General features: G+C 39.4%; 1 protein-coding gene across 4 annotated transcripts in view; it reads left to right on the top strand.

Annotated features, from left to right (window-relative positions):
• fbxo9 (F-box protein 9) overlaps positions 1–24,956 on the top strand; it is a 122,568-nt gene that overhangs the window by 3,717 nt on the left and 93,895 nt on the right. For 3 of the 4 annotated variants that reach the window (XM_072498596.1, XM_072498594.1, XM_072498593.1), the window contains exon 2: positions 13,578–13,655. The exons of the other annotated variant lie outside the window; for it this stretch is intronic. In XM_072498596.1, coding sequence (XP_072354697.1) covers positions 13,578–13,655 — 78 coding nt within the window. The remainder of the gene's footprint in view (positions 1–13,577; positions 13,656–24,956) is intronic. 4 annotated transcript variants of the gene reach the window in all.

Below are 24,956 nucleotides of genomic sequence, written 5' to 3'. Positions count from 1 at the left end.
GTGACACGGCACTTAAGAGCACTGAAGGCCAATTGTAAAAACAATGAGCTCCATTCCACATGATGCATTCCCAGCCTTTACAGCCCATATGGGGAAGCCAGAGAAAATGATTTGCTGAGATGATATTTTTTAATCAACTGTTGGTTGCTTAAAATGGAGAAAGTTTTAGTAGGAGCAATGCCAGCTATCTGTTTTCCCCTTGCTCAGTTATAGTTTGAGGCAAATCTAATGAGATAAATGAGAAATAACATTTTTAGACTATTCAACAAATTGGGGAAAGGCTTTATTTTGGATCAAATTGGATTTTAATAACACCACAATGTTTGTTATGAATTAATATTTGTGTCAATTGCAAAAAGCATTGTTTTGATCTGATGTTCAAGCAGTAAAGGATCATTGGAACATGAAGGATCAGTGCAGTGTGGTATTTAAGAAAAGAAACTTGCATTTATTTTCTATCTTTCATAAAGAATTATTTCACAGACAATCGTTGTGAAGAAGTGTAGAAACCAAATTGTGCACAGCGGATATTCCCGATAGGTCGGACAGCCAGTCTGCAGCTTTAGGTGGTACTGCTGATGGTGGTACAACCGAGCAGGATTCTACGGCGGGCGATCAGGGAGGCAAGGGTGTCTGCCCTCCTCCCCATTAAGAGATCTGGCTGGTCTGATACCCCGAAGACCGCCATTTTCGGGCATGGCTCCACCCTCATCCCCACCACTTTGGACATTGCCTCAAAGAAGGCTGTCCAGTACCCAGCAAGTCTGGGGCAAGACCAGAATATGTGGGTGTGGTTGGCCGAGCCTCCTTGGCATCGTTCACATTTATCCTCTACCTCTGGGAAGAACCTGCTCATTCGAGTTCTGGTCAAGTTGGTTCTATGAAGGTGGCGTCGGTGAGTGCTGGTGTGAACCTGTGGTTATTACAGATGGGGGCCTTGTCGGACATTTCGGTGAGTCCGAATTGCTGCCATGGTTGGTTCTATGTCTGGAGGACGGGTATCACCACGACCTGCTGGAATGTTTCTTGGGCGGGGATGGGAGTGCCACCGTGGCAAGAGCCCGGAGAGAGATCTCCTTACAGGAAACTCCTCCACACGCACCCACTCGGCTCCTTTGTCCATCCCATCACTGTTTCCGCTGTCGCTGCCCAGTGGTAGAATTGTAGGTTTGGTGGTAGAATTGTAGGTTTGGGAGGGCCAGCCCTTCTCTGAATTTTGTATCCTGTAGTACCTTCTTTGTGATCCTAGCATTTTTTCCCCCCAGTCAAACACCATGATTAATTTGTCCAGTGAGTTGAAAAAGGGACTTTAATTACCATAATTGTGACTGATGAGTATCAGGAACTGATTAAGTCTGTTTGTTTGGTGCCTTACTAGAGTTCTGGTGTAAGCCAGTAACAGATTAAGTAATGGATTACGGAAGTGGCATGATTAGCTATTGTGCCCTTCCTTTTCCTGTGGCAGTTAAGCAAATGTGAAAATTGAAAGAGTACAGGTTCATAGTAAGAGGTTAGTCTCGAGCAACAAGACATCCATGAACTAACTGAAAAGCGACCATCGAGGTTTGGAATTTAGCCCGAGCAGAAGTAATCGGGGCAAGTACTTTATTTAATTAATATGTCATAATTTGATTCAAGTTGCTTCATTTTGGGGGATTATTATCAATGGTCTGATTTAGATTAAATAATTATATAATGGTGTGATCAGTTGTATGGATGTTTCTGTTTCAGTTTGACTATTGTTCAAAGTTTGATTATTGTTAAAAGTAATGTTAGAAATAGCTTTTTAAAAAGAATAGTATAGGTCTATTGAAAATTTGTTTCAGTAAATTATTAAAATTGTCAAAGTAGTACCTTTTAGTAATTTCAGGAAAGGAAATAATACCAGAATGGCTTCAGCATGTTCAAGTTGTACTGGCAGTTCCACTCTCTAATAACAGCCTCAACATTCTTTTGATCTCTGTATGGTGTAGATTGCTGGAAATTTATAAACAACTTGTTTATATTGTTGATCTCAATAAGCCTTACAATAAGTTCCTGATGAGGGTGTGTCCCATTACCACCTAACTCTCTTCCAATATTTATACTCCATACAAATTGATAAAATACAAGTGTATACGTGTTGGATTTTGTCGATGTAGCAACATAACACAAGCGAAGTGGCATAAATGATCAGCTTGTAATATTTTGTTCTACCGGTTGTGCAAGTGTTGATATTTTTTGGAAACTTTGTTAAAAGTGAATGTAATTTGGAATTAATTTTGTTCATACAGTTTGATGTTTTGTCTCCATCCAAGTAATTTTCTCCCTCCCAGCAGAGGTGAGAAAGGTGAGAGTGAGCTTTTCACCCTCATGACTCCAGGTCCTGCCATCCTGGCTACAAACTTCATTCATGCTGTTGTTACGATCCTTGACCGGACCCTGGGATATGGGGGGTGCGAGGAGACCCAGTTAGGGACCAATAATGTTTTTTTTTAAGTAGATAAAGGTTGAGATTCAACACACCTGCCTTTTTAATAAGGAGACAGGATTCCATGGGTTTTGAACAAACAAAAATAAACTTTACAAGATCAGAAATTTACAAGATATATCTTGTACTCTAACAAACAGATGAACTGTGGTCGAACACACTATACTACAGAGTAAATGAGAGAAGCCCCACCAAGACAGTCAGTGGGTTTCTCAAGAACCTACTCTGAAGAACCTACCCCGACGTCAGTAAACACCAAGTCGAACAATCTCATTGAAACTGTCCCACGAGGGATTCCTAGCATCACCTTCAAAGATCTCTCTTTGAATTCTCTCCAAAGGTTGTTCCCACAGGGGCAGCTTTAACAATGGCCCACTTCATTGAGTTTCAGTCTTGCCTTCAGAGATTCCTTCTCCCTTCCAAGCACACCTTTCAGATCGATGGCCAAGCAGAACACCACTGCTCCAAAGTTGTACCATTGCCCAATGGCCCTCTTTACTTAAAATCTGCTCTCTGCGGCTCTTTAAGTTTGGAGCCTGTTTCTGTGACACCTATTAGATGGCCAACTCTCCAAAACTGCTTCAAGAAGAACTGCTCCCTGACCCTTGAACTGACCTGGGAACTCTCAAAACACTCCCAGAGGGTTCCATCACTGTGACTCTGCAGGAGCCAATCTAACAAGCATTGGCACATCCTGTACCTTAAATGTTACAGTCTCCACACACGACCAATTAGGATTCAAGGACACACTGGTCAATGGATTTCAGGACTATATATGTGTTGCGAAGCCTCCCAAACACCCAAATATGGCCATGGCCACAGATCGAGCATGATTGCAACAGAAAGATCAGTTTGGGCGAAGGTATACTTTTGTCCTGAACTCTTGAGCCTCCTCTGCCCCAATTTGTGAACTTATCTCTCCTGAGAAACACACGCCCTGTTTTAAATCCCTCCCAATTCCCTGACCTAACTCAATGCCTTCCAGCTGGAGGTGACATTATTGTTCTGCGGTTGTCAGAAAATTGCAGCCCGGACTTCGGCTTCAGGTTTCCATGGGAGAAAAGAGCGACAAGTTGGTGAAAAAAGAAAGACATGCCGACTTTCCGAGAATATGAGAGAAAATATGATTGACGAGGAGAGGAGGGAATGTGTAAAGATGGAGACGTCATTACTAAGATGAAAATCTGAGACAACAGGGAAAGACAGAGGACGCGAGGCAGTATTTTGTTGTCTGAGTAATACCTTGGGAGGTTACCTAATTCTTTAAGGAGACGGAGACTCTAGAGACAATGAGCTCTGCAATTTATTTACTCTGTTAATTACTCTCATATTGATCCTATTTTCTCAACAATGTATTATATTGAATATAATTGGGAAACTTCTATAAATTTGCAAATTGATTGCCTTTAACCAGATCTTGTTTGAAATTTCCACCCACATGTGATATACATATATATATATATATAAATGTGTGTATAAACATAGTCATCAATATGAAAACAAAATTGTAGCTACACTTAAATTTCAGATTAAGGTTGATGGAGCATTCTTTTCTTTGGTCCCAAACCTGTGAATCTATTTTTGAAATGAGAAAGATGCTCCATAAGTAAGTGATGAGTAAACAAGGTTTGGTATGAAAAACAACCAAAGCAAATGGCACAGAGGAGCAGGAAATGAGGATAATATTATCTGGTTACTTTAACTTGAGTTTGTTCTAGTTAATCATAGCTGAGTTTAGCTAATCGAGGGGAGACTGCTACATTTCTTGAGTGTAATTGTTTGAGATGTAAGGTCTTCCAAAATTGAATAATACATGTGAAATTCAGATCCTCTATTTTGAATGTCAGTACACCTGCAGCTGAAGAGTATATCAAAATAAACTACTTTTATCAACCCAGAAGAAAAAAAAATCAAGAAGACAAATTCTTGAAACTAAAATCATCAAGAATCTTCTTTTGGCATTTTAATATTTCCTGAGTCAAGTAACATGAGTTTCATAGTTAGTGTAATATAAGGGTCTGGGACGAATAGGGTGGGACTGTGTTTAATACCACCCACATAGTGAAGAATGAGAATACCTGGGGGTCAGTGCAGTGCTGAACAGAGCCATTTGCAGACTTGAGCATGGAGACAGCTCCTATCTTGTTCCCTTTACCGTATATTTGTAAATAGTTTTAGTGGGGTGAGCAACACCAACAGGTGGCTCGCATTTTCACTTACTCTGCATCCGCGAGTGGTAGTCTGGGCACCCCCATGATAACTGAGTTAACTTGCAGAGATGCAGTTCTCCAACTGGAAAACATTGACACAAGAGGTTTAAACATCATTCCTGTAAGTTCAATCATTTTCTCGTAACGTTTGCAGATTTTGGTAATTTTCACACAGCCATACTCAATAAATAATGCTGGTAGTGATACCAAGATAGCCAAAACCATTCTCAAAATAATTTGAGTTAATCAGTTAATTCCCTCTTCTCCTTCTATTGGTTTATTTTTGAGTGCTTATGTTTCCTTTGCCCCACACTGTTATTGAATCTCATTTGATTCATGTGTTCCCTACCTACCTGTACATATTAGATTTGTCGCTGTTATATAAAGATACAATTTGACCCAAACATGGGGAATAAAATTTGGATAACTTGGGTACAGTAAATAAAAAAATATGATTTCTCGCTTATTTTCTCTATCCTTTGGTTTTGTTGTATCTTCTCATTATATCTTTTTCTTTCCTTTGTAGAGCGGGGGGGGAGGCGGGGTTGCAATAGATCGTGTGGTCGGTAAATGAATGAGGTGCCATGAGTTGCTGTAGGCTGCCTTTTCCGTTAGGGAAAGCGTGGCCCTTGGAGGCTGCCTTTCGTGCTCCCTTCTTCCAATCTCTTCACTACTTTTGCATCCTAATTACTTCACATTCTCACCACCCGACTGCCTACCATACTCTTAGTTCCATCAATAGCCTAATGCCTTCCCCATTAAAGTACGTGTTCTATCTCTGTTGTCCTCCCACTGTGCTGTCACTCATCTCACCCACAGTCTTGTGTCCCCCCTCCCCCCACCATTACATCCAACTCATTTTTCCACAGGATTTTGTTAACTTTCAAAATCCAGCTTTTAAAAAAAACATTGGATTTGGAAGTGTGTAGGGGGCACAATTTCTTCAGTGGACAAACTTGGAAATGTCATAAACAGTGAGGAGATGGCAGCAGATTTCAGGAGAGCACAGCCAAACAGTTGAAATGAGCAGACACATGACAGATGAAATATAATACATAGAGTTGAGAAGTAATGCATTTTGAAGGAAGAATAAGGAGAGGTAATATTAAGCAAGTGAAGAGAACATTCAGTCAGTGGTATACCTCTGCCGAACTTGTGTTAACGCAACGTTATTACAATAATACAGCGCTTCCTTGAGGCTTTTCTCAGCCTGGTTGATGGTTTGTAACTACAAAACGCAATTTTTTTACGTCAAGAGGTCAGTCCATCTCAATGAAGAGGCTTCAGGCCACTCCCAGCAATCTGCTCTAAAAACACTGCCCACGTTGTGGCAGCTGTGACAAATTCCAGCAGTGAAAACAATCCACAACTTTCTAAATCAGTGAACGACAGTTAAAGTCAAACAGCTCACAAATCTTAAAAGAAATGTCAGTTCACCCCACCCCCCAGAAGATTTTTGTTTACTTTCAAAATTCACCTTTTTATATTTTAGAGAAAATCTGAGTTATGTTTTTGAAATATGATCTTGCAACAGTCTCTTTTTGGAGCTTAACTTTGCAAAACGTTTACTGAAGTTACACAATTCAGTTTCTGGCACGTAACTGCACTTTTTGATTTCAAGCTGATAAGTGAGTGTCAGTTCTGTCTCCAGGCCCATCAGCCAAGGTTCCCTCCATTCGTTTTTAGAACCGTAGGCAATATGATTAAACCGATACATCAAAGGAGGATGAGGAGAGGAGCTGGTTTCTGAAATCATGGTCAATCCCGAACAGGGGCCACCATGTGCTTCCCTGCCCAAGAGCAGAATGAAAGGTTTTGAACAAGATACCTAACTGTGGATCTTGCATCAAGACCTAAGGTGTAGGTCCGTTTTTGCGATGAGAAGTAGTCCAAAAGAAAGATATTGCTGGAACCAAGTTAGACCAAGAAAGGTCTGGATGAGTGCTTTATCAGTTTGGAAAATAAGGAGAAAAAATAAATAGGATTGAGTTACATTTGTGACTGAGTGGTCTCCTATAATGTAATCATTATATGATGTAAACAACATGGGTACATTCCCAAATGTCAGATGTTCATCACTAATGGGAATGATCTGCATTGCAAAACCCAAGAAAATATTTATAATACCTAGGATTTTAGTAAAGGCTTTTAACATTTTCGAAGTCTTACAACACCAGGTTAAAGTCCAACAGGTTTGTTTCGATGTCACTAGCTTTCGGAGCGCTGCTCCTTCCTCATTCACCTGAGGAAGGAGCAGCGCTCCGAAAGCTAGTGACATCGAAACAAACCTGTTGGACTTTAACCTGGTGTTGTAAGACTTCGTACTGTGCTCACCCCAGTCCAACGCCGGCATCTCCACATCATGTTTAACATTTTCAAATGACAACTTTAATGGTGAATTCAAAACTAATCAGTGGAAACAATATTCCAGTGGGCGAGTAGTCAGTCTATAGAACAGACGCCCTGGGCCATGATGGAAGCAGTTAATATTGACTCATTCGAATGCAAATTTGATCAATTTAAGGACATCATGAGTACAGAAGTGAGAGATGACATTGGCTCCAAAGACAAAAGATGTGGAAACAGTTTAGGTACAAGTATTACGGTACCGGACCAGACCCCAATTTATATTATGAAACCGGACAACATCCCAACAATTTGTCAATTTGTAAACTGAGGAAATGATACTTCACTCCAAGAGTGATTCCATTGACACAGAAAATGCTGGACAATCTCAGCAAGTCTGACAGCATCTTTGTGGAGAGAGAAGGGAGCTAACTTTTCTTGTCTGGGTGACCCTTTGTCAAAGCTTACACTGACAACAGTGGATCTTTTATATTAAAACAAACTTTCTTATGAATACAGGATTAACCCCATTGATATCCAGGAAAAAATAGCCTTTCAATAAGCAGTTAAACAGTTCTTTAAAAAAAATGGCAAGTTCGTCGAGCTTTCAATTTCAATTAAGCAAAATCCACAAACACAGATCAAATGGCACTTATTAATAAAGTTAACACTTAGTGGCTTACATATTTATTCACAATGTTCTTGGGAGAGAAGCTTTCAGAAGTCAGTCTAAGAAACAAACCGTTTTACAGAATCCAGAGCAGAACTCTAAAAATGAAACTAAAAACAACAGGCACAGAGAAGTGCTGGAAACAAAACTTAAAACAACAGGGCAGGGCTGAAAACAAAACCAAAAACAGACCCAGCCCCCCTCATGAGTGACATCACAGTCTGCGTAGCTGTTCACCCTTTAATCACACCTTTAGCTAACATATAATCTGGATATTTTAATCTAAATTCTTTTAATAACATTCCTGAAACAGACACAATATACAATATATATAAAAATGTCCTATATTCACCCCAAAAGATAAGAAATAGTAACGATAAGAAGTCAGTTGTGTGAGAGTGAATTCATAAAATGTATTTGAAACACAAGGTTAAAATGTAGGGGAGTAGAGATGCATGGCAGACTTTTAAGGAGATACTTATTCACACTTAGCAAAATTTATCCCAGTCAGAAAGAAAAACTCCACTGGACAAATCGGAACAAGTTGTGATAGGTCAGAATTTTAAGAACCAGCAAAGAAAGGTTAAAAAATAGGGAGAAGTTAGAGTGAGAGAAAGCCAGCTAGTAATATAAAAGCAGATAGTCAGAGTTTCAAGAGTAACTAAACTTAATGTTTGTCCTCTAGAGAATCGAGTCTGTGGAATTGATAATGCAAAACAAGGAAGTGGCTGAGGCTTTAAACTGATATTTTGTCTGTCTTCACTGTAAAGGCCTTGGAAAACTTCCCAAAGATACTTGAAAGTCAATAGGTGAATGGGAAGGAAGAACTTAAAACTATCACAAGAGAAATGGTGCTGGGAAAAGGAGAATGGAATATCGCATCAGGAATGGAATATAAAAGTAGGGAAGTTTTACTGAAGTATGGGGCCTTAATGAGACCATACCTTAAACTGAGCAGAGTTTTGGTCTCCTTATTGGGGAAAGAGTATTATTGCATTAGAAGCAGTCCAGAGAAACTTCACTCCTGATTCCTGGGATGAGGGACTCTTCTTCTGAAGAAAGTTTGAACAGATTGGGCCTATACCCATTAGATTAGAAGAATGAGAAGCAATCTGATTGAAATATCTAAGATCCAGAGTGGACTTGATAGATAGATCTGGGGAGGGTGTTTCCACTTGAGAGAGACCAGAACTAGAGAACACTGTTTAATAAGAGGTCAATTGCTTTGAGATGAGGAGGAAAAAATTCTCAGTTATTAATAAGTGGAATTCTCTTCCAAATAAAAGCAGTGAAGGCAGAGTGATTGAATTTATTTAAGGCAGAGTTTGGCAGTTTTTTGATAAATAAAAGGGGCCAAGGATTGTGGTCAGATGGCAAAGTGAGTTGAAAGTACAACCAGATCAGTGCTGATTTTATTGAATGGTGGAGCAGATTTGAAGGACTGAATGGCCAACTCTGAAGTCCTATGTTCCTTGCTCAGGTGGAACCGATGACTTTGAGCAGGTGATCTCCAAAGCTCCACACGGCGTTTTCCTTGCCACAACACCATTCTTATTGTACCGTGTGACAACAACGAGCTCAAGATGAGCTCGATGGATTTTGGTCTTTTTTATTTATTTAGCAAATCCTATCTGTTTCCTGACTTCTAATACAATACTTTTCAATTACAATAGAAATTTCAATTATGAAGGAAAAACCATGTGGAAATACTCAAACTGTTGCACCATTTGAGCAGGTTGTGGGAAGGACCGTCATAAAGAGCCAATTAGTAGCTGAAACTGGGCGTTACATTGCGATGAGTCAATTGACAGAAGAATTTAGAATGAGCAAAATTGATATTAAAGCTTGATGAAAAAAATGACAGCAGGAAGTAAGGCCAAAGGTGTGGAATGCATTTTTTTTATTAGCGGCATATGACTATTAAGAAAAGCATAGGTAAATTTCTTTGGGCATTGGTTGCAATAAGTAGCCAAATATGCTACTTTTAAGAAATTGGTATTATTACCATGGTATACTATTATTTTGCGATTACTGACAAGAAAATTGTGCCAAGAAAGTAACAACAGCAGCAATATGCAGGAAGATGTCCTCATTAATGGCAACTGCTCTGAGATATCAAGCAGGAAGAAACACAAGGAGATGGTAATGTTGAGGCAACCAATACCACTATTGAATTGAAGGAGTTTGAAAGCACAGGATTGTAGTGACAAAATTGGGGGAACTGGAAAAAGAGTTCAAGTGCTGGAACATTGGGGCTGAATGTGCAGCAGAAGTGATGGAGAAGAAAGTTTGGTACACTTCATTTTTCGCTGTCACTAAGCTGTATGCCTTTGCTGTTGAATAAGTGAGATCAGTGGTTGTTTACTTGATTTTTGGGGGAAGAGGAATTGCAAGTTGAAAGTTGTTTCAAATGTTGGTCTGCATTTCAGAAACCAGGGTGAAATATATTGTAACTATGAGCTATTAACATTAATCATGTTCTCTTCGCTTAATTTTTTTTTTTGAAGTGTGACAAATTTATTTTTACATATACCACATTAGAACTTTTCTTATCAATATTATTTAGTCCTGATTCTTTGGGGAATTTCTTGAATCAAATTTAGGGTGCAGCAGATTTGAATGCCATTTTTAAGGCATCTGATTGTTTTGGCTAATTCGTCAAATGCATAGTAAATGTATTTGTTTATAAATTGTTTAATGTTTAAAGTTATCAATCCAGTTTTCAAAAGTTAATCAGTTTTAGCAGGTGCAAAGTGTGTATGTTAATCCAGGTTCATTGTTGCCCATCACAAGTTACTCGAGTTGTTATGTCTTTAGAGGTTATGGAAACATATGGTAACTCTGACAATCTTTGTTGTAGTAATTGATGTATGTTGTAAAAATATAATCCCGTCTGAGTGTAGCTGATGAAACTCACTGACAAGTAAATTGTGCCAAGAAAGTAACAACAGCAGCAATGTACGGGAAGATGTCTTCATTAAAGGCAAACCGCTCGGAGATATCGAGCAGGAAAAAGCAAATGGAGATGGTAAGGTTGAGGCAACCAATACCACTATTGAAGTGAAGGATTTTGAAAGCATAGGAGTATGGTGACAAAATTGGGGGAACTGGGAAAAGAGTTCAAGTGCTGGAATATTGGGGCTGAATGTGCAGCAGAAGTGATGGAGTAGAAAAATCAAGTGTGGCAAAGGGAGTCAACAGTTGTGGGGCTGGAAGAAATCAGTCTTGGTGAGAGAAAGTTAGAGCTGACAGTCAAGGTTCTGTAATTTGCTTAACCCAACGTGACATACCAGGGCCTGGGGGATGGAGACAACCAAATAGGATTCAAAATGAAGCTTTGGCTTATCATAGAATTTACAGTGCAGAAGGAGGCCATTCGGCCCATCGAGTCTGCACCGGCTCTTGAAAAGAGCACCCTACCCAAGGTCAACACCTCCACCCCATCCCCATAACCCAGTAACCTCACCCAACACTAAGGGCAATTTTGGACACTAAGGGCAATTTATCATGGCCAATCCACCTAACCTGCACATCTTTGGACTGTGGGAGGAAATCGGAGCACCCAGAGGAAACCCACGCACACACGGGGTGGATGTGCAGACTCCGCACAGACAGTGACCCAAGCCGGAATCGAACCTGGGATACTGGAGCTCGGAAGCAATTGTGCTATCCACAATGCTACCGTGCTGCCCAAAGCTTTTTTAATTGAATTCAATTTCCATTAACTGCCCTGGTGGAATTTGAACCCAGGTTCCCAGAGCATTACCCTGGGTCTCTGGAGTACTAGTCCAGTGACAATACCACTACTCCACTGCATATTATCCAGGTCATAATGTCGAACTGACAGTTGGAAAAGGTTCTTTCAGTCTTTCGAATAAGGAGACCGGCAAAGAGACCAAACTGGGTGCCATCAGCTTACAAATGTAAGTTGATCCCAAAGGCAGCTTTGCAGACTATTTCTGCATCCATATGCAGAATGGATTGGTCTGATCAGCAACATGTAAAATAGGACCTGATCCATTTACTCATGTTGCAAGATTGAAGCAAAAATCTCATGCATCAGAGATATCCTGCAGGGCAATGACTATCGTGATCAGGTCATTATTTGTTGTGTATCATGTGAATTTGAAAATGGGCCTAAGGAAGCGACCCTAGAAAAGCAAAGTATCTCAAACATTTGTGCAACGGGTTAAGCAAGCCATTTTATGCTCCTGCTATGCAAGTAGTATTCTCCACGAGCAAGATGCTGCTGTTAGTCCAAAAAGACTTGCCACAAGATTGAGCAATGTAGTGTAAGAATTTCAGTGTCAGTGCGATTCCAGATATGTCGGTCAGCTGATCGAATCAAGCAGCATGTTCCTTCAGTTCGTAATCGGCAAAGTGCAGACTGGAATCAACCAATCCGTGTTTGCAAAACCCAAAACAAAATGCCTACTGTTAGATGTCATTCGATGATTGGACAGTACATGTGGAAAAATCCTGAGTGCACTGATAACTGCATAATGACCAATTTAAGATCGTGGGTCGAGCTCGGAATGTGGCTTATTTACACTTGCTAGAAATGACATACATTCACGTACAGGGCCTGTTCTATGCTTAAATAAAAAAGGGATATGTTCAAGCCTTGTGCCATTTTTGAATTACCCAGGAGCTTGGGACCTCGTCTCCTGTTGATTTTTCCACGGCACCGCTTCAGCAAAGCCGAGTCGACTTGCCAACCAATCAGCATCCTTTTCTACTGTAGTATAAATAGTTGTGATCGTTTGAATCTTTGCTCGCTTGCTTTTGTCCTGATGAGTGAAAGATGAAAAGCTTCAGCAACGTGTTTCTCTTTTCAGCAGTGTTCAAGGTCTGCACCAAGCAACTGTTTATGGTATGATTATTCCATATTCATCTACTAGTTGGGAACCATTAAATAATTCAGCAATTTATATCCAGGAACACTATTTTGTTCTGATTAACATTTTTAGATATTCAATGAGTATCAACTAGGGAGCAAAAGCAATTCTGCTGTATACTTCAGTATTAGTATATGTAGCACGCATTCATGAACTAACAAATATATTGGTTGTTCATATTTCCTCACTAAATACATGCTGAATTAGCATTTATTTGTACAGTTTACAAACCACAGATCTCAACATCAAGGTAAATATTTTTCCCCACATGATATTTTGTTTAATTAACTCTCAAATTTCATTCCCTTGCATTGTTCAGTTTATTTTTCCCAGTAACTGAAAGCTGCAGAACCTTTAACTTCCCTCAGGCTTTTTAGCCTGATAATGATCAACAGCACATAATTACAGTGGCCTGATTTGCATCACTTTTCAAAATTGGTTTCATTTTTGATGATGCCTTAAACTGAATTTCAGTACTCCCAACAGCTTCTCAAGCTCCAAATTTACATTTTGTTCACTTTGGATTTATTTCTATACTGTAATTGATTTCTGTTATAAAAAAAAAAAATTTTTTTAAACGTATTGGTTGTTCTTTTCTGAAGAAATAGTAGCTTATAGTTTTATGGACAATTTCTGCCCTGCTGGGTCTTGACAATTAAGTAATTCTTCACTCCAGTTTGGACAGTGTGTGTTTCCAAGCTTTTCCAGCAAACATTGAAGCCAAGATCACAAATCAACCATTCCATTCCATTTCCTGGCCACTCTGAGGCTGAACCATATCGTTCGCGACCTCAGAGTCCTATTTGGCCCAGGTTGTGTTTTCAATCCCATTTTCTCTCCATAAGATTGCTTACTTCCACTTCCATAGTATCATCCATTTCAGCCCCTACTTCAGCTTATCTGCTGCTGAAACCTTCAGAACTTTGATGCCTCTAGGTTTGCTACATGTAACTAATAAGAACAATTTGTTCTTCTGTTAACAGGTAGACAGTGAAAAAGATAACTACACAGGTGTCATTGATGCTGACGAAAATGAAAGGCCTGAAGAAGCAAACCTTCAGGTAGGAACCTTACTTTGCTTTTAAAATCATTAAAACCAGTTTTCCTATTGCAGCAGACTGCCAGAATTGTAGAGCACACGTACATTTGCCAAGGAATTCTATTTAACAATCTACAACAGAAATATAATTTTGTTGGTCCTTGGTTATTAACAGTTTATGCAATAATATTGTAAATAAATAAAAATCCAACTTCAAGATGCTCTAAAGCGCCTCTCATCCATTGAAGTGGTTTTGATGTGTAGTCGTTGAGTCATTGTTGTATTGTAGGAGACACGACAGCCAGTCTGGCAAACATCAATGTCAGATAATCTGTGTTTGTGATGGCAGTTGAGGAATATTAGCCAGGGCATTTTTTTAGGATCGTGTCACAAGGTTTATCATGTCCATGGCCTCAGATTTGCACCTCAACTGGCATTTCTAACAGTGTAGCTCGCAATCAGGACTAAATTAAGTCAACCCAGTTGTACTTAAGTATACAGGGTAGGAAACATAAGCATTAACTTTGAAACACAACTGATTCACCACATACCATAGTAAATTGCTGTGGACAAGATTTTTGATTGGCTTTAACACCAGCATTAACCTCTTTGAAACAATAGGCTAATACTGATAAGATATTGTTTGAAAAATCATCAATTTGTGCAAATCCTCCAATAACCTTGGGTAGGGTTTTACATTTATGCATAAGTTCACATTTCTGTTGTTGCAGCTGTCTGCCTGGTTGATGCATCTCAACATGTTCATAACTGATATGAATATATGTAGCTTGGAGCAAGCATAAGTGAACTCCATTACAAGCTCAACTGATCAACTTAAATTGGTTGTTTGTATTGTTCTTAGCACACCGGACTTGTTCAGCAAGTACAGCTGGTTGAGTAGTATTATTTTCCACTAGCAGAATGTTGTCACAAAGATGTCTACCCACCACACAAATAAGGAATATCTATAAATTTATTGCCAATGCAATGCCAAGTTTGTAGGTCATCCAACAATTGGCAGATCGTATCAAATGGCACATCCCTTCAACTGTTCACAATAAGCAGAGCATTCCCTGTACTCAACCAGTTGCAAAATTGAGAAGATAATATCTAACGTTAGATGTGATTCCACAATTGGGCAGCATTTGTTGAACAAGCCCAGGTATCTCATTCTCCTGGTGCATTCGCCATGCCAGCACCTTGACCAATCAGCGGACCTGCCAACCACTGAGCATCCTTTTCTCATGCTGTATAAATTGTTGCACCCTTTGAAATTTGGCATTCTAGTCACTGTCTTTATGAATGTAAAACAAAAACCCTTCAACGGCCTGTGTCTTTTCAACAATACTCAAGATCTGTACTACCAAGTGTATTTCAAATTAACTTCCTTGGGATGTCCAGCATGCTAAAACCTCTTCTATCAAAACTAATGCAAAACTTCAAGCGGAGCAGCATTTCCTTGTTTTCATTCATACTATCAGTTTTCAAGAGGCCCATGTTGCTCCTGACCATTTTTTCCAACTATAATTATAATTTTTGTATAGATTTTGATCTCCTGGCTTTTTTGGAGCTCCCATTATGTCTTATCACCCTTTGCTGTTCTTCGTTACTTTCCCTTTAACCTGGAGCTGTGCTACTTTTTGCATTTATTTTTTTCCAATTAATGGGCAATTTAGTGTGGCCAATCCACCGACCCTGCACATCTTTGGGTTGTGGGGGACACAGACACGGAGAATTTGCAGCTCCACACGGACAGTGACCCGGGGCCATAGGCAGCAGTGCCAACCACTGCACCACCGTGCCGCCCTACGTTTTGCAATTTTGCTTAATCTTACTTTAATATAATTTGTTACCTCTTGTCCATGGCTGGGGTTTTTTGGCATCCAAGAACTCACTGTCCGCATTAATACTGCAAATTTGGTTTGCACAGTTTTTTTGGAAACTGAAGTTCAAGTAAAGCCCAAATTATTGAAAAATGTTCTTCTAACATGCCTTCGGACTCCTTGCTCCAAATTCCTGTTCCTAATTGATGACCGCCTCTTCCTGTTACTTCTGCCATGAGGAACATTATATAAATTCAAGTTTTGTTCACATATGCCAGGCTTTTGCACACCACGATCCTAAGTTTCACAGCTATTTGACTATTTTTAATTGTTATGAATTACTTGTTTACATAATGCCTGAGCTGTGTTACTTCTTTCAACCAGTGAATATGTAGCAATTTCCTACCAAGATAATACTATATTCCTTTGTAAGAGGATGGGACTGGTCATCTGAAAACCAAGACCACATTCCACATATGTTTATGTCTCATCTCCTTTCTGTTCTCATTAAATAGTTCAAACTAAATCCTTTATCTCTGCTTAACACACTGTCAATAAATGTTTCATCTTCTGCTTAACACACTGCCTATAAATCCTTCATCTCTGCTTAACACATTGCCAAATGCACTACATAACAAATCTCCAATTCAAGTCAAAGTGCCACTGTACGTTTGTCACCATTGTCTGCTCACTTATCTGGTGCTTGTCATTGTAGAACTGAAAATTTACTCAAAGTTTAAAGTTAATTTTGGTGTTCTAATTCATTCTTTATATCGACATTGTAGAGATTTATAGTGTGACTTGTTCATCATTAATTGTTGGTCAGTTATACATAACACAAATTCTGGGTCTGCAGACCGAAGAGGGAGAAATGTTCTTGGGCATGTGAATGCATTAAACCTGCCTTTAGAAAGGAAAGCAGTTTGTCTCAAGTTGCAGGTTTAGGTCAGAAATCTCTTCAGCCCTTTTCTTTCTAGAATACCAAATTTATCTAGCATCATTACTTAAGGCAGCCAACCCCTTTTTCTTTTTAAACAAGTCAATGTTTTGGGCTACATTCACCCTTCCCAGCTGTCGATCAATCTTTGTGAAAAAAAAAATCCTTCTGTCTTTCCTAAATTTTTCTCTCATTTCTGAATGTCTGCTCTTTAGCCATTCTCCACGCTCCACATTCTGATTTTTATTTCATCTTTTTTTAAAGCCAGGTTAAAAAACGTTGGACTCACTTGTCAATGCTTTTTTTGTTGGTATCATTTTTTTAAAAATTAAATTTAAAGTACCCAATTCTTTTGTTTTCCATTTAAGGGGCAATTTAGAGCGGCCAACCCTGCACATCTTTAGGTTGTGGGGGTGAGACCCACGCAGACACAGGGAGAATGTGCAAACATGTGCAACCTGTGGGAATATAATTTGTTTGTATAAAGTGTCTCAGCCATAAAGAAAGCTGTTCGACAAGACCACGTCAGATGATAACCTGCTGTCTCAAGGTGCTTCACAAAGACTTGAGGAAAATAGATTTCAAACCAAAGAACCAGACATTCGAGGGGATGGCTAAAGATTTGGTCTAAGAGGTGTGTATGAGGAGGAGCAGGTGATGGAGTAGGTTAAAGGCCAAAGGAAGTAATCCCAGGCAGTAAAGCCAGGAGAGCTGCAGCCACAAAGAGAAATGGAGTGATGTTGTAGAACTAAAGGAGCTCATGTGTTTGGGGTGGTGGATGGTGCTACACAGACAAACCAACACGGTTGCGAATGGTACAATTCAGTTTTATTACGAATATTTATTTACAGTGGTAAACTGGTTACTGAGGTTCGATCATAACCCTAGAATCTGTGGACCTATTCCTAATACTATCTTGTAGTGGCACTCAGCACATGGTGGATGTCTGAGTGGCTTGCTGTGAGCTCTGTGCCCTGAGCTGTCTCCTGCTGGAATGCTCAGGAAGTGTCATGTTCCCTGTTTTGGACTGTGTATGCTCTTGCCTGTGATTGGCTGTGGTGTTGTGTGTGTGTTGATTGGTCCGTTGATCTATCCATCAGTATGTATGTATGTTTGTGCTATGATGTTTACCTGAATATCATGACAGTGGAGAGTGAAGCAATGATGGGCTTAAACACAGGATGAAGGAATTAAAACTTGAAACCCCAGAAAGTTAGCTGCTTTCTTAATAATGCAGTTCAACATGAATCACAAGGGTGAATATTACCTGATCAGGATCTTCATCTCGGAACATTTTAATTTGAATTCGCTGATGAAGCAGATTAAGAGATATAAATTAAGCAACAAATTTTCATTTAGCCTGTTTAGCTTGGTTTTGATTTAAATTGGCGACCTTCAGGACGCGCGACAACGCAGAATCGCCGAGCAGAAACTTATAGCCAAGTTCAGCACACATGAGTGTGGCCTCAACCGGGACCTGGGATTCATGTCGCATTACATTCATCCCCCACCATCTGGCCTGCGAAATCCTACCAACTGTCCTGGCTTGACACAATTCACACCTCTTTAACCTGGGGTTACCCCATCTCGGGATCTGTAAAGGTTTAATCACCTGCTAATGCTCGTATTCCAAGCATTGTCTGGCATCTTTGAATCTGTCTATATATATATATATATATATGTTTCTGGAACATACCTCTTCATTCACCTGAGGAAGGAGCAGCGCTCCGAAAGCTAGTAACATCAAAACAAACCTGTTGGACTTTAACCTGGTGTTGTAAGACTTCTTATTGTACCTTGATTTAAATTGACAGACAACTAAAATGAAAAAACTTTGAATTTACTGTAATTTTAACCATTAGTATAATGGATAGTTTTGTATTTTATTGAGTATCTTTTCATTAGGAATGCTATTAAGGTACTTTAAAATGTTATAAATGTTTATTCAGAGTATTAGGATTGTACTAAAAGTGCACTGCAAATTGTTAGTTTTTCAATACTTTTAAATTGAGAATATTTCACAACAACTACAATTGTAAAAGTATCATTGCTGCCTTATTGCTTTTGTGGCTGACTGGCCTACTCCTTTTCCTTGCTCCTGAAAGTGGGTCTTGTTGCTTGTCTGTTGCAGGTGTCCCTTTCCTGGCTGAATTGCGATAAGAAATTGGGTGAATGTGTGTCTTTGTGATATTGTATTGCAGAATCTCTTTGACCAGTGAGCTGAGTTAATTATAGTATAATTATTTGCTGCTGAGTTACTGTCAGAACTAGTACCATTCTTGTCTACTTTACATTCATGCCAATAAAGGAAGGAATCACAAACTCGGATTTCACTTTTCCCAAAGTAAAGATTTTCTTTTTTTGGTGCAAGTATTTTGAGGGAATACATTTTTTAACAATTTATTAGATTTTAATAAGAATTAAATTCAGCATTTTGAATGGCACTATTGACCTATTTAAAATAGAAGGCATAACAATGACACCAAAATAATAGAGGAAAATCAGGTGAATCCATTGTCTTCATTCCACACTATCTCCATGAGTAATTTCTAGACCTGTGTATATCCAATCCTTGTGATACCACTTTTAAGAGAATATGCAAATGGAATACCCATGTCCTCACTGAAGCACGTGACATAAAACACCATTTGGGAAAACATTTAGCGCGATAATTCTTAACTCCCAGCAAAAAATATATGCGATGAGGGGGGAAGACTGAGGGGAGGAAGCAACTAAGATAAATAACAAAGGAAGTTAAGGAGGGTTTTAAGTTGAAAGCGGAAACATTTAACATGGCAAAAGTTTGTGGTAGGCCAGAACAAGTGGGATCGATTCAAAATGCAGCAAAGATGGGCTAAAAAAAACCATGAAGGAGAAAATAAATTACGAGGGCAAGCTAGCGAGAAATATAAATACAGATGAAGCTTAAAGCTTTTTTAAGTATATTAAAAGGAAGAGAAGAAAAAGAAAGCATGAAACTGGAGAAGTAATTATGGGGAACAAAGCAATGGCAGAGTAGTTAAATAGATATTTTATCTCCGTCTTTACTGCAGAGGATACTACAAGCATCCCACAAATAGTAGAACATACAGGGGAGGAATTAAATATAGACACTATCACCAGAGGATTTGTTTCAGGCAAACTAATGGGGTTAAAAGTTGACAGGTCCCCTGGATCCGCTGGCTTTCACCCCAGGATCTTAAAGGAGGTAGGTAGCGACAGAGATCGTGGATGCATTGATAGTCATTTTCAAAAAATTCTGGAACTGTGTCGAAGGACTGGAAATGACCAATGTACTCATTTTTCAAAAAGGGGAGGAAGCAAAAATAGGAAACTACAGATCAGTTAGTCTAACTTCAGTTATTGGAACAATATTAGAATTGATTATTAAGGAGAGAATAGCCGTGCATTTGGAAAGTCATAATCTGATCATGCAGAGTTAACCTGGTTTCATGAAGGGGGAAATCATGTCTGACAAATGTAGTAGAGTTCTTTGAGGCGGTATCAGCCAGAGTAGATAGAGGAGAACCAGTCGATGTTGGATATTTGGATTTTCACAGGGCATTTGATAAGGTGCCACACAAAAGGCTGCTACACAAGATAGAAATTCATGGTGTTGGAGGTAATATTCTGGCATGAATCGAGGGTTGGCTAACTAACAGGCAGAAATGAAGTGTGATAAGAGGTTCTTTCTCAGCTTGGAGGCCAGTAACCAGTGGAGTGTCAGTGCTGGGACTGCAGCTCTTCACAATATGTATTAATGATTTGGAGGAAGGAACAAGAGTGTACGCTGCCAAATCTGTGGATGATATAAAGATGGGAGGGAATGCAGGTTGTAAGGAGGATATAAATAGTTTTCAGGGAGGTTAAGTGAGTGGGCAGAAAATTAATAAATGGAATTTAATGTGGGTAAATGTAAGATTGTTCATTTTGGAAGAAAGAATGAGAAGGTGGATTATTATTTAAATGGAGAGAGACTGCAGAAAGCTGTAGCGCAACGGGACTTGGGGTTCCTTGTTCACAATATCCAGAAAGCTAGCATGTGGGTGCAGAAGGTAATAGGGAAGGCAAATGGAATGCTGGCTTTTATTTCAAAGGGGTTGGAGTATAAAAGGAAAGAGGTGTTGCTGCAACTGTACAACATACCCGTGAGGCCATATTTTGAATACTGTGTACAGTTATTGTCCCCTTATTAAAGGAAAGATGTATTTTTGGAGGCAGTACAGAGAGGTTTACTAGGATGATCCCAGGTATTGAGGGACTGCCTTGTGAGGAAAGATGAAACAGGTGGATTTTGTACTCTATGGATTTCAGAAGAATGAGACATACAGGATTCTTAGTGGTTAGAAAGGGTAAATGTTGGGAGGGTGTTTCCACTCATGGGGGAGCGTAGGAACAGAGGGAGAATAAGGGGGTGCTCATTTAAGATACATTTGAGGAGGAATTTCTTCTGTCATAAGGTTGTAAATCATTTAAATTATTTAACCCAGGATGCTGTGGAGGCCGAGTCCTTGAAATTTTCAAGGCTGAGATCGGTAGGTTTTTAATCAGGGGAATTAAGGGTTACGGAAATAAGGCAGGAAAGTAGACTTTGTGAATGTTAGATCAGCCACGATCTTGTTAAATGGCAGAGCAGGCTCAAAGGACTGAATGGCATATCCTGTTCCTATTTCTTATAGTTTTATATGACTTGCATAGTGGTGCAATCTCTTGGTTTGATCTGTTTGTTGAGCTCCCCTGTAACCTATGTATATGTTAGTATTATTGCATGTGTGATTGGTGAATATGCATGAATAAATCATGTGACTCAACAGTCCTCTTGTTGAGAAGCTTCAGATGTCTGAAGAGCAGCTACTGACTGAAGAGTGTTTTGGAGTGGCTAGAGAGAAGCTGGAACAGATAGATGTTCTGAACTAAAGTGTAACCAAAATCTGCATTCAGCCTGTCTTTTAGCATATTAAAGGCACCATCAAAAGTGACATTTTCTAATCAAACGTATATTCACATGATCAATCGATAGCAAGGGAAGGTTTCATAACTGTAAAAGCTGGATTAAAATCTTTCACAACATCAGGTTGTCCCAGCCTATGATTTAAAAATAAAGATTTACTTTGCAGTGTCATCACAGTTATAATGTGGAGAAATACAGCAGCCAATCAGTGTGCAACCAAGTCCCACAAATGACAATGCGTCGCTTCTCTAGTTAATCTTTTGTTTGTGGTAGTGGTTAAGTTATAAATGAAGGCCAGGACATCAAGGTAACCCTCCCTGATCTTCAAAATATGTGCTATACAGTCTGTTATGTCCATCTGACCAAGCAGATGGGCAATGGTTTCATGTCTCATCTGAAATCTGGCAATTCGAATTGTTATGAGCACTAGTATCAGCATGCATTATACGTTCAATTTACGCAATGGTTTTAACTCATGACTTTCTGATTCGGGCGAAAATACAGTCGGATGAACTGTAACTGTTGTCAAATTTGAAATATTCAATTAATCTGAATTGACAAATTGACACAGGACATGTTTTAACATATTAACTAAGTTAAACTATCTCATCCGTGTTCGTGTATCTCTTGTGATGCATTAATTTTAGTCTGAAAATGTACCACATCTAGTAAGGAGTTGCTGCACAAATACTCCACTTTTAGACAATCAAGCAGTCCAAATTTTGACGAAGACTTAAAGGCTTCTACTGTGACAAATATAAACCTTTTCTGCCACTGATGCCTGCAGTAGGAAAGTAGCTATAGGGTGTTACCTGGAGCAGAGGTGCTGCTTGATGTTGTGAGAGGGAATAAAATAACATGATTTGAATTTCAGGCAAATATTTCAACACAGAGTATGACAAAATTGTTGGTTTGATCAATTTTTTCTTACTTGCATTTACAGTAAGCATATCTCCAGAGGTAAATATAATCATATTTTATGAGCTGATTCATTCTCCTATGGTTAAACAATTGTCCACAAAGATGCATCCACACTAAGGATAACAAGCTGAAAACTATGCTGCCATTGCTTTCAGAAGCTCAGATGTTCATTGTGGTGCATTTGTTCAGAAAATTATTCAAATTGTGGGGAGGAATCATTAGTTTTACTACAAGATGCTTTCTGGGATGTGGACTTGACAGACCTAAAAGGACAGTTTTAATCCTGCCCATCTGCTGGAGGAGGTTAAAATTGCTTTTGGGTTCATACAGTTCAATTCCCAAGCCGTTTATACATGTCTCCATTTAATGTTGGGAGTATTCATTCAGGGTAGGTGTGCATCACAAGTAAGCAAAGACTTCATACTTATGGTTTGATGAAGAATGAAATGAAGGCGAAATTGAAAATGAAGAAAGAAATATCCGCTAAGTGCATAAACAACAAAGGAGGGATGACATCAGGGAATATGAAAAGATTAAAAAGTTTGAAAATAATTGAAAGGCAAAGTTAAATTAAGAACATTAAAGTATGTGGGAAAATGATGTATTTTAGTAAGAAGAACATGGAGAGTCAATACAAAAGAGAGCATATAACTCTAAAGGGGATGCAGGAGCATAGGGTCCAGGGTAGATATGTGCATAAGTCACTAAAGGTGGTAGGACAGATTGAGAGAGCAATGAATAAAAATGTGCATAATCCTAGGCTTCATGAATTGGGGCATAGCGTACAAGAGCAAGGAGGTTATGTTGAACTTATATAAAACACAAGTTAGACCTCAAGCTGGAGCAGTATGGTACAGTTCTGTGCACCCCATTGAAGGCATTGGAGAGTGAAGATTTACAAGAGTGGTTCAGAGATGAGTAACTTCAGTTACACATCAAAATTGGTGAAGTTGTAACTGTTTTCTTCTGAGAAAAGAAGGCTAAGGGGAGATTTGATTACAGAATTGTTACAGCGTAGAAAAAGGGTATTTGGCCCATCGTGTCTGCACCAGCTAACCAAGCGAGCATTGTGACTTAGTGCCATTGTCCTGCCTTTTCCCTGTACCCCTGCACATTGTTTCTATTCAAAAAATCATCTAAGGCCCTCTTCATTGCCTTGATTGAACCTGGCTCCACCACACTTCTGAGTGTGCATTCCAGACCCAAAACACTCTGTTAAAAAGTTTTTTCTCATCACATTTGCTTCTTTTACAAACAACAAATCTGTGTCCCCTTGTCCTCAATCCTTTTATGAATAGGAACAGTTTCTCTCTATCTACTCTGCTCAGCCCCTCTGTCCATCAGATCTCCTTTTCGCCTTTGTCTCTCTAAGGAGTATAGTCCCAACCTCATAACTGAAGTTTATCATCTTTTGGAACCATTCATGTAAACCTCTTCTGCACTCGCTCCAATATGTTCACATCCTTCCTATAGTGCGGCACCCAGAACTGTACACAATATCCAACTGAGTTCTAACCTGTGTCTTGTAGAAATTCAGCATAATATCCTTGCTCTTGTACTCCATACCCCTGTTAACAAAACCCAGGTACTGTATGATTTATTAACTGCTCTTTCCACCTGCCCTGCCGCCTTCAATGACGTATGCACATAAACACCCAGGTCCCTCTGCTTCTCCACCCCCTTAAGAATTTTGCCCCTTATTTTATCTTGTCTCCATATGTTCTTCCTACCAAAATACATCACCTCATTCTTCTCCGCATTGAACTTCATCTGCCATCTATCTGCCCACTCCACCAACTTGCCTATGTCCTTTTGACTTTTACACTGTCCTCTTCACATAATTCTAAGTTTTGTATCATCCACAAACTGCCAAATTGTCCCCATGCACACCAAGATCTAGATCAATATAAAGCGGGAAAAGCAAGGGTCCCAATACCAACTCCTGGGACCACCAATACACAACTTCCAACCTGAGAAATATCCTTTTATTCCATGAGCTACAACTTTTCTCAAGTCAGCTGTGTGGCACTGCAACAAATACCTTTTGCGAGTCCATGAACACCAGATCAACAGCATTACCGTCATTGATCGTCTCTGTTATCTCTTCAAAAAGCTCCAACAAGTTAGTTGTACACTATTTGCCCTATAGCAATCCATGCTGGCTGTACCTAATAAACCCACATGTTTCCATATGATTAGAACTATTTAAAATTGGGAGGAATCAAGAGAAAGTATATCGGGGAAAACTGTTCCCAGTTTTCCCAGTAAAAGGATAGAGAATGAGAGGGCAAAGATTTAAAGTAATGGACAAAAGAAGTAAAAGTGATGTGGTTAGCACTGTTGCCTCACGGCGCAGAGAACTCGGGTTGGATCCCGGCCCCGGGTCACTGTCTGTGTGGAGTTTGCACATTCTACCGTGTCTGCATGGCTCACCCCACAACCCAAAAAAGGTAGGTGGATTGGCCATGCTAAATTGCCCCTTAATTGGAAAAAAAATAATTGGGTACTCTAAATTTATAGAAGCAAAGTTTTTAAACAAAGTGATATGAGAAAAAGCGTTGAGTGGTTATATCTGGATGGCACTCCAAGAGTGGTGGAGGCAGGTTCAATCTGGAGAAAATCATATTATTTGAAAAGAAACAATCTGCAAGGTTAGAGGGAGAAAGCAAGATAATGGCATAAGGTGAAATG

Source organism: Scyliorhinus torazame, chromosome 4 (genome assembly GCF_047496885.1).
Source record: "Scyliorhinus torazame isolate Kashiwa2021f chromosome 4, sScyTor2.1, whole genome shotgun sequence".
Classification (NCBI taxonomy): Eukaryota; Metazoa; Chordata; class Chondrichthyes; order Carcharhiniformes; family Scyliorhinidae; genus Scyliorhinus; species Scyliorhinus torazame.
This window is presented reverse-complemented; position numbering and strand designations above follow the sequence as displayed.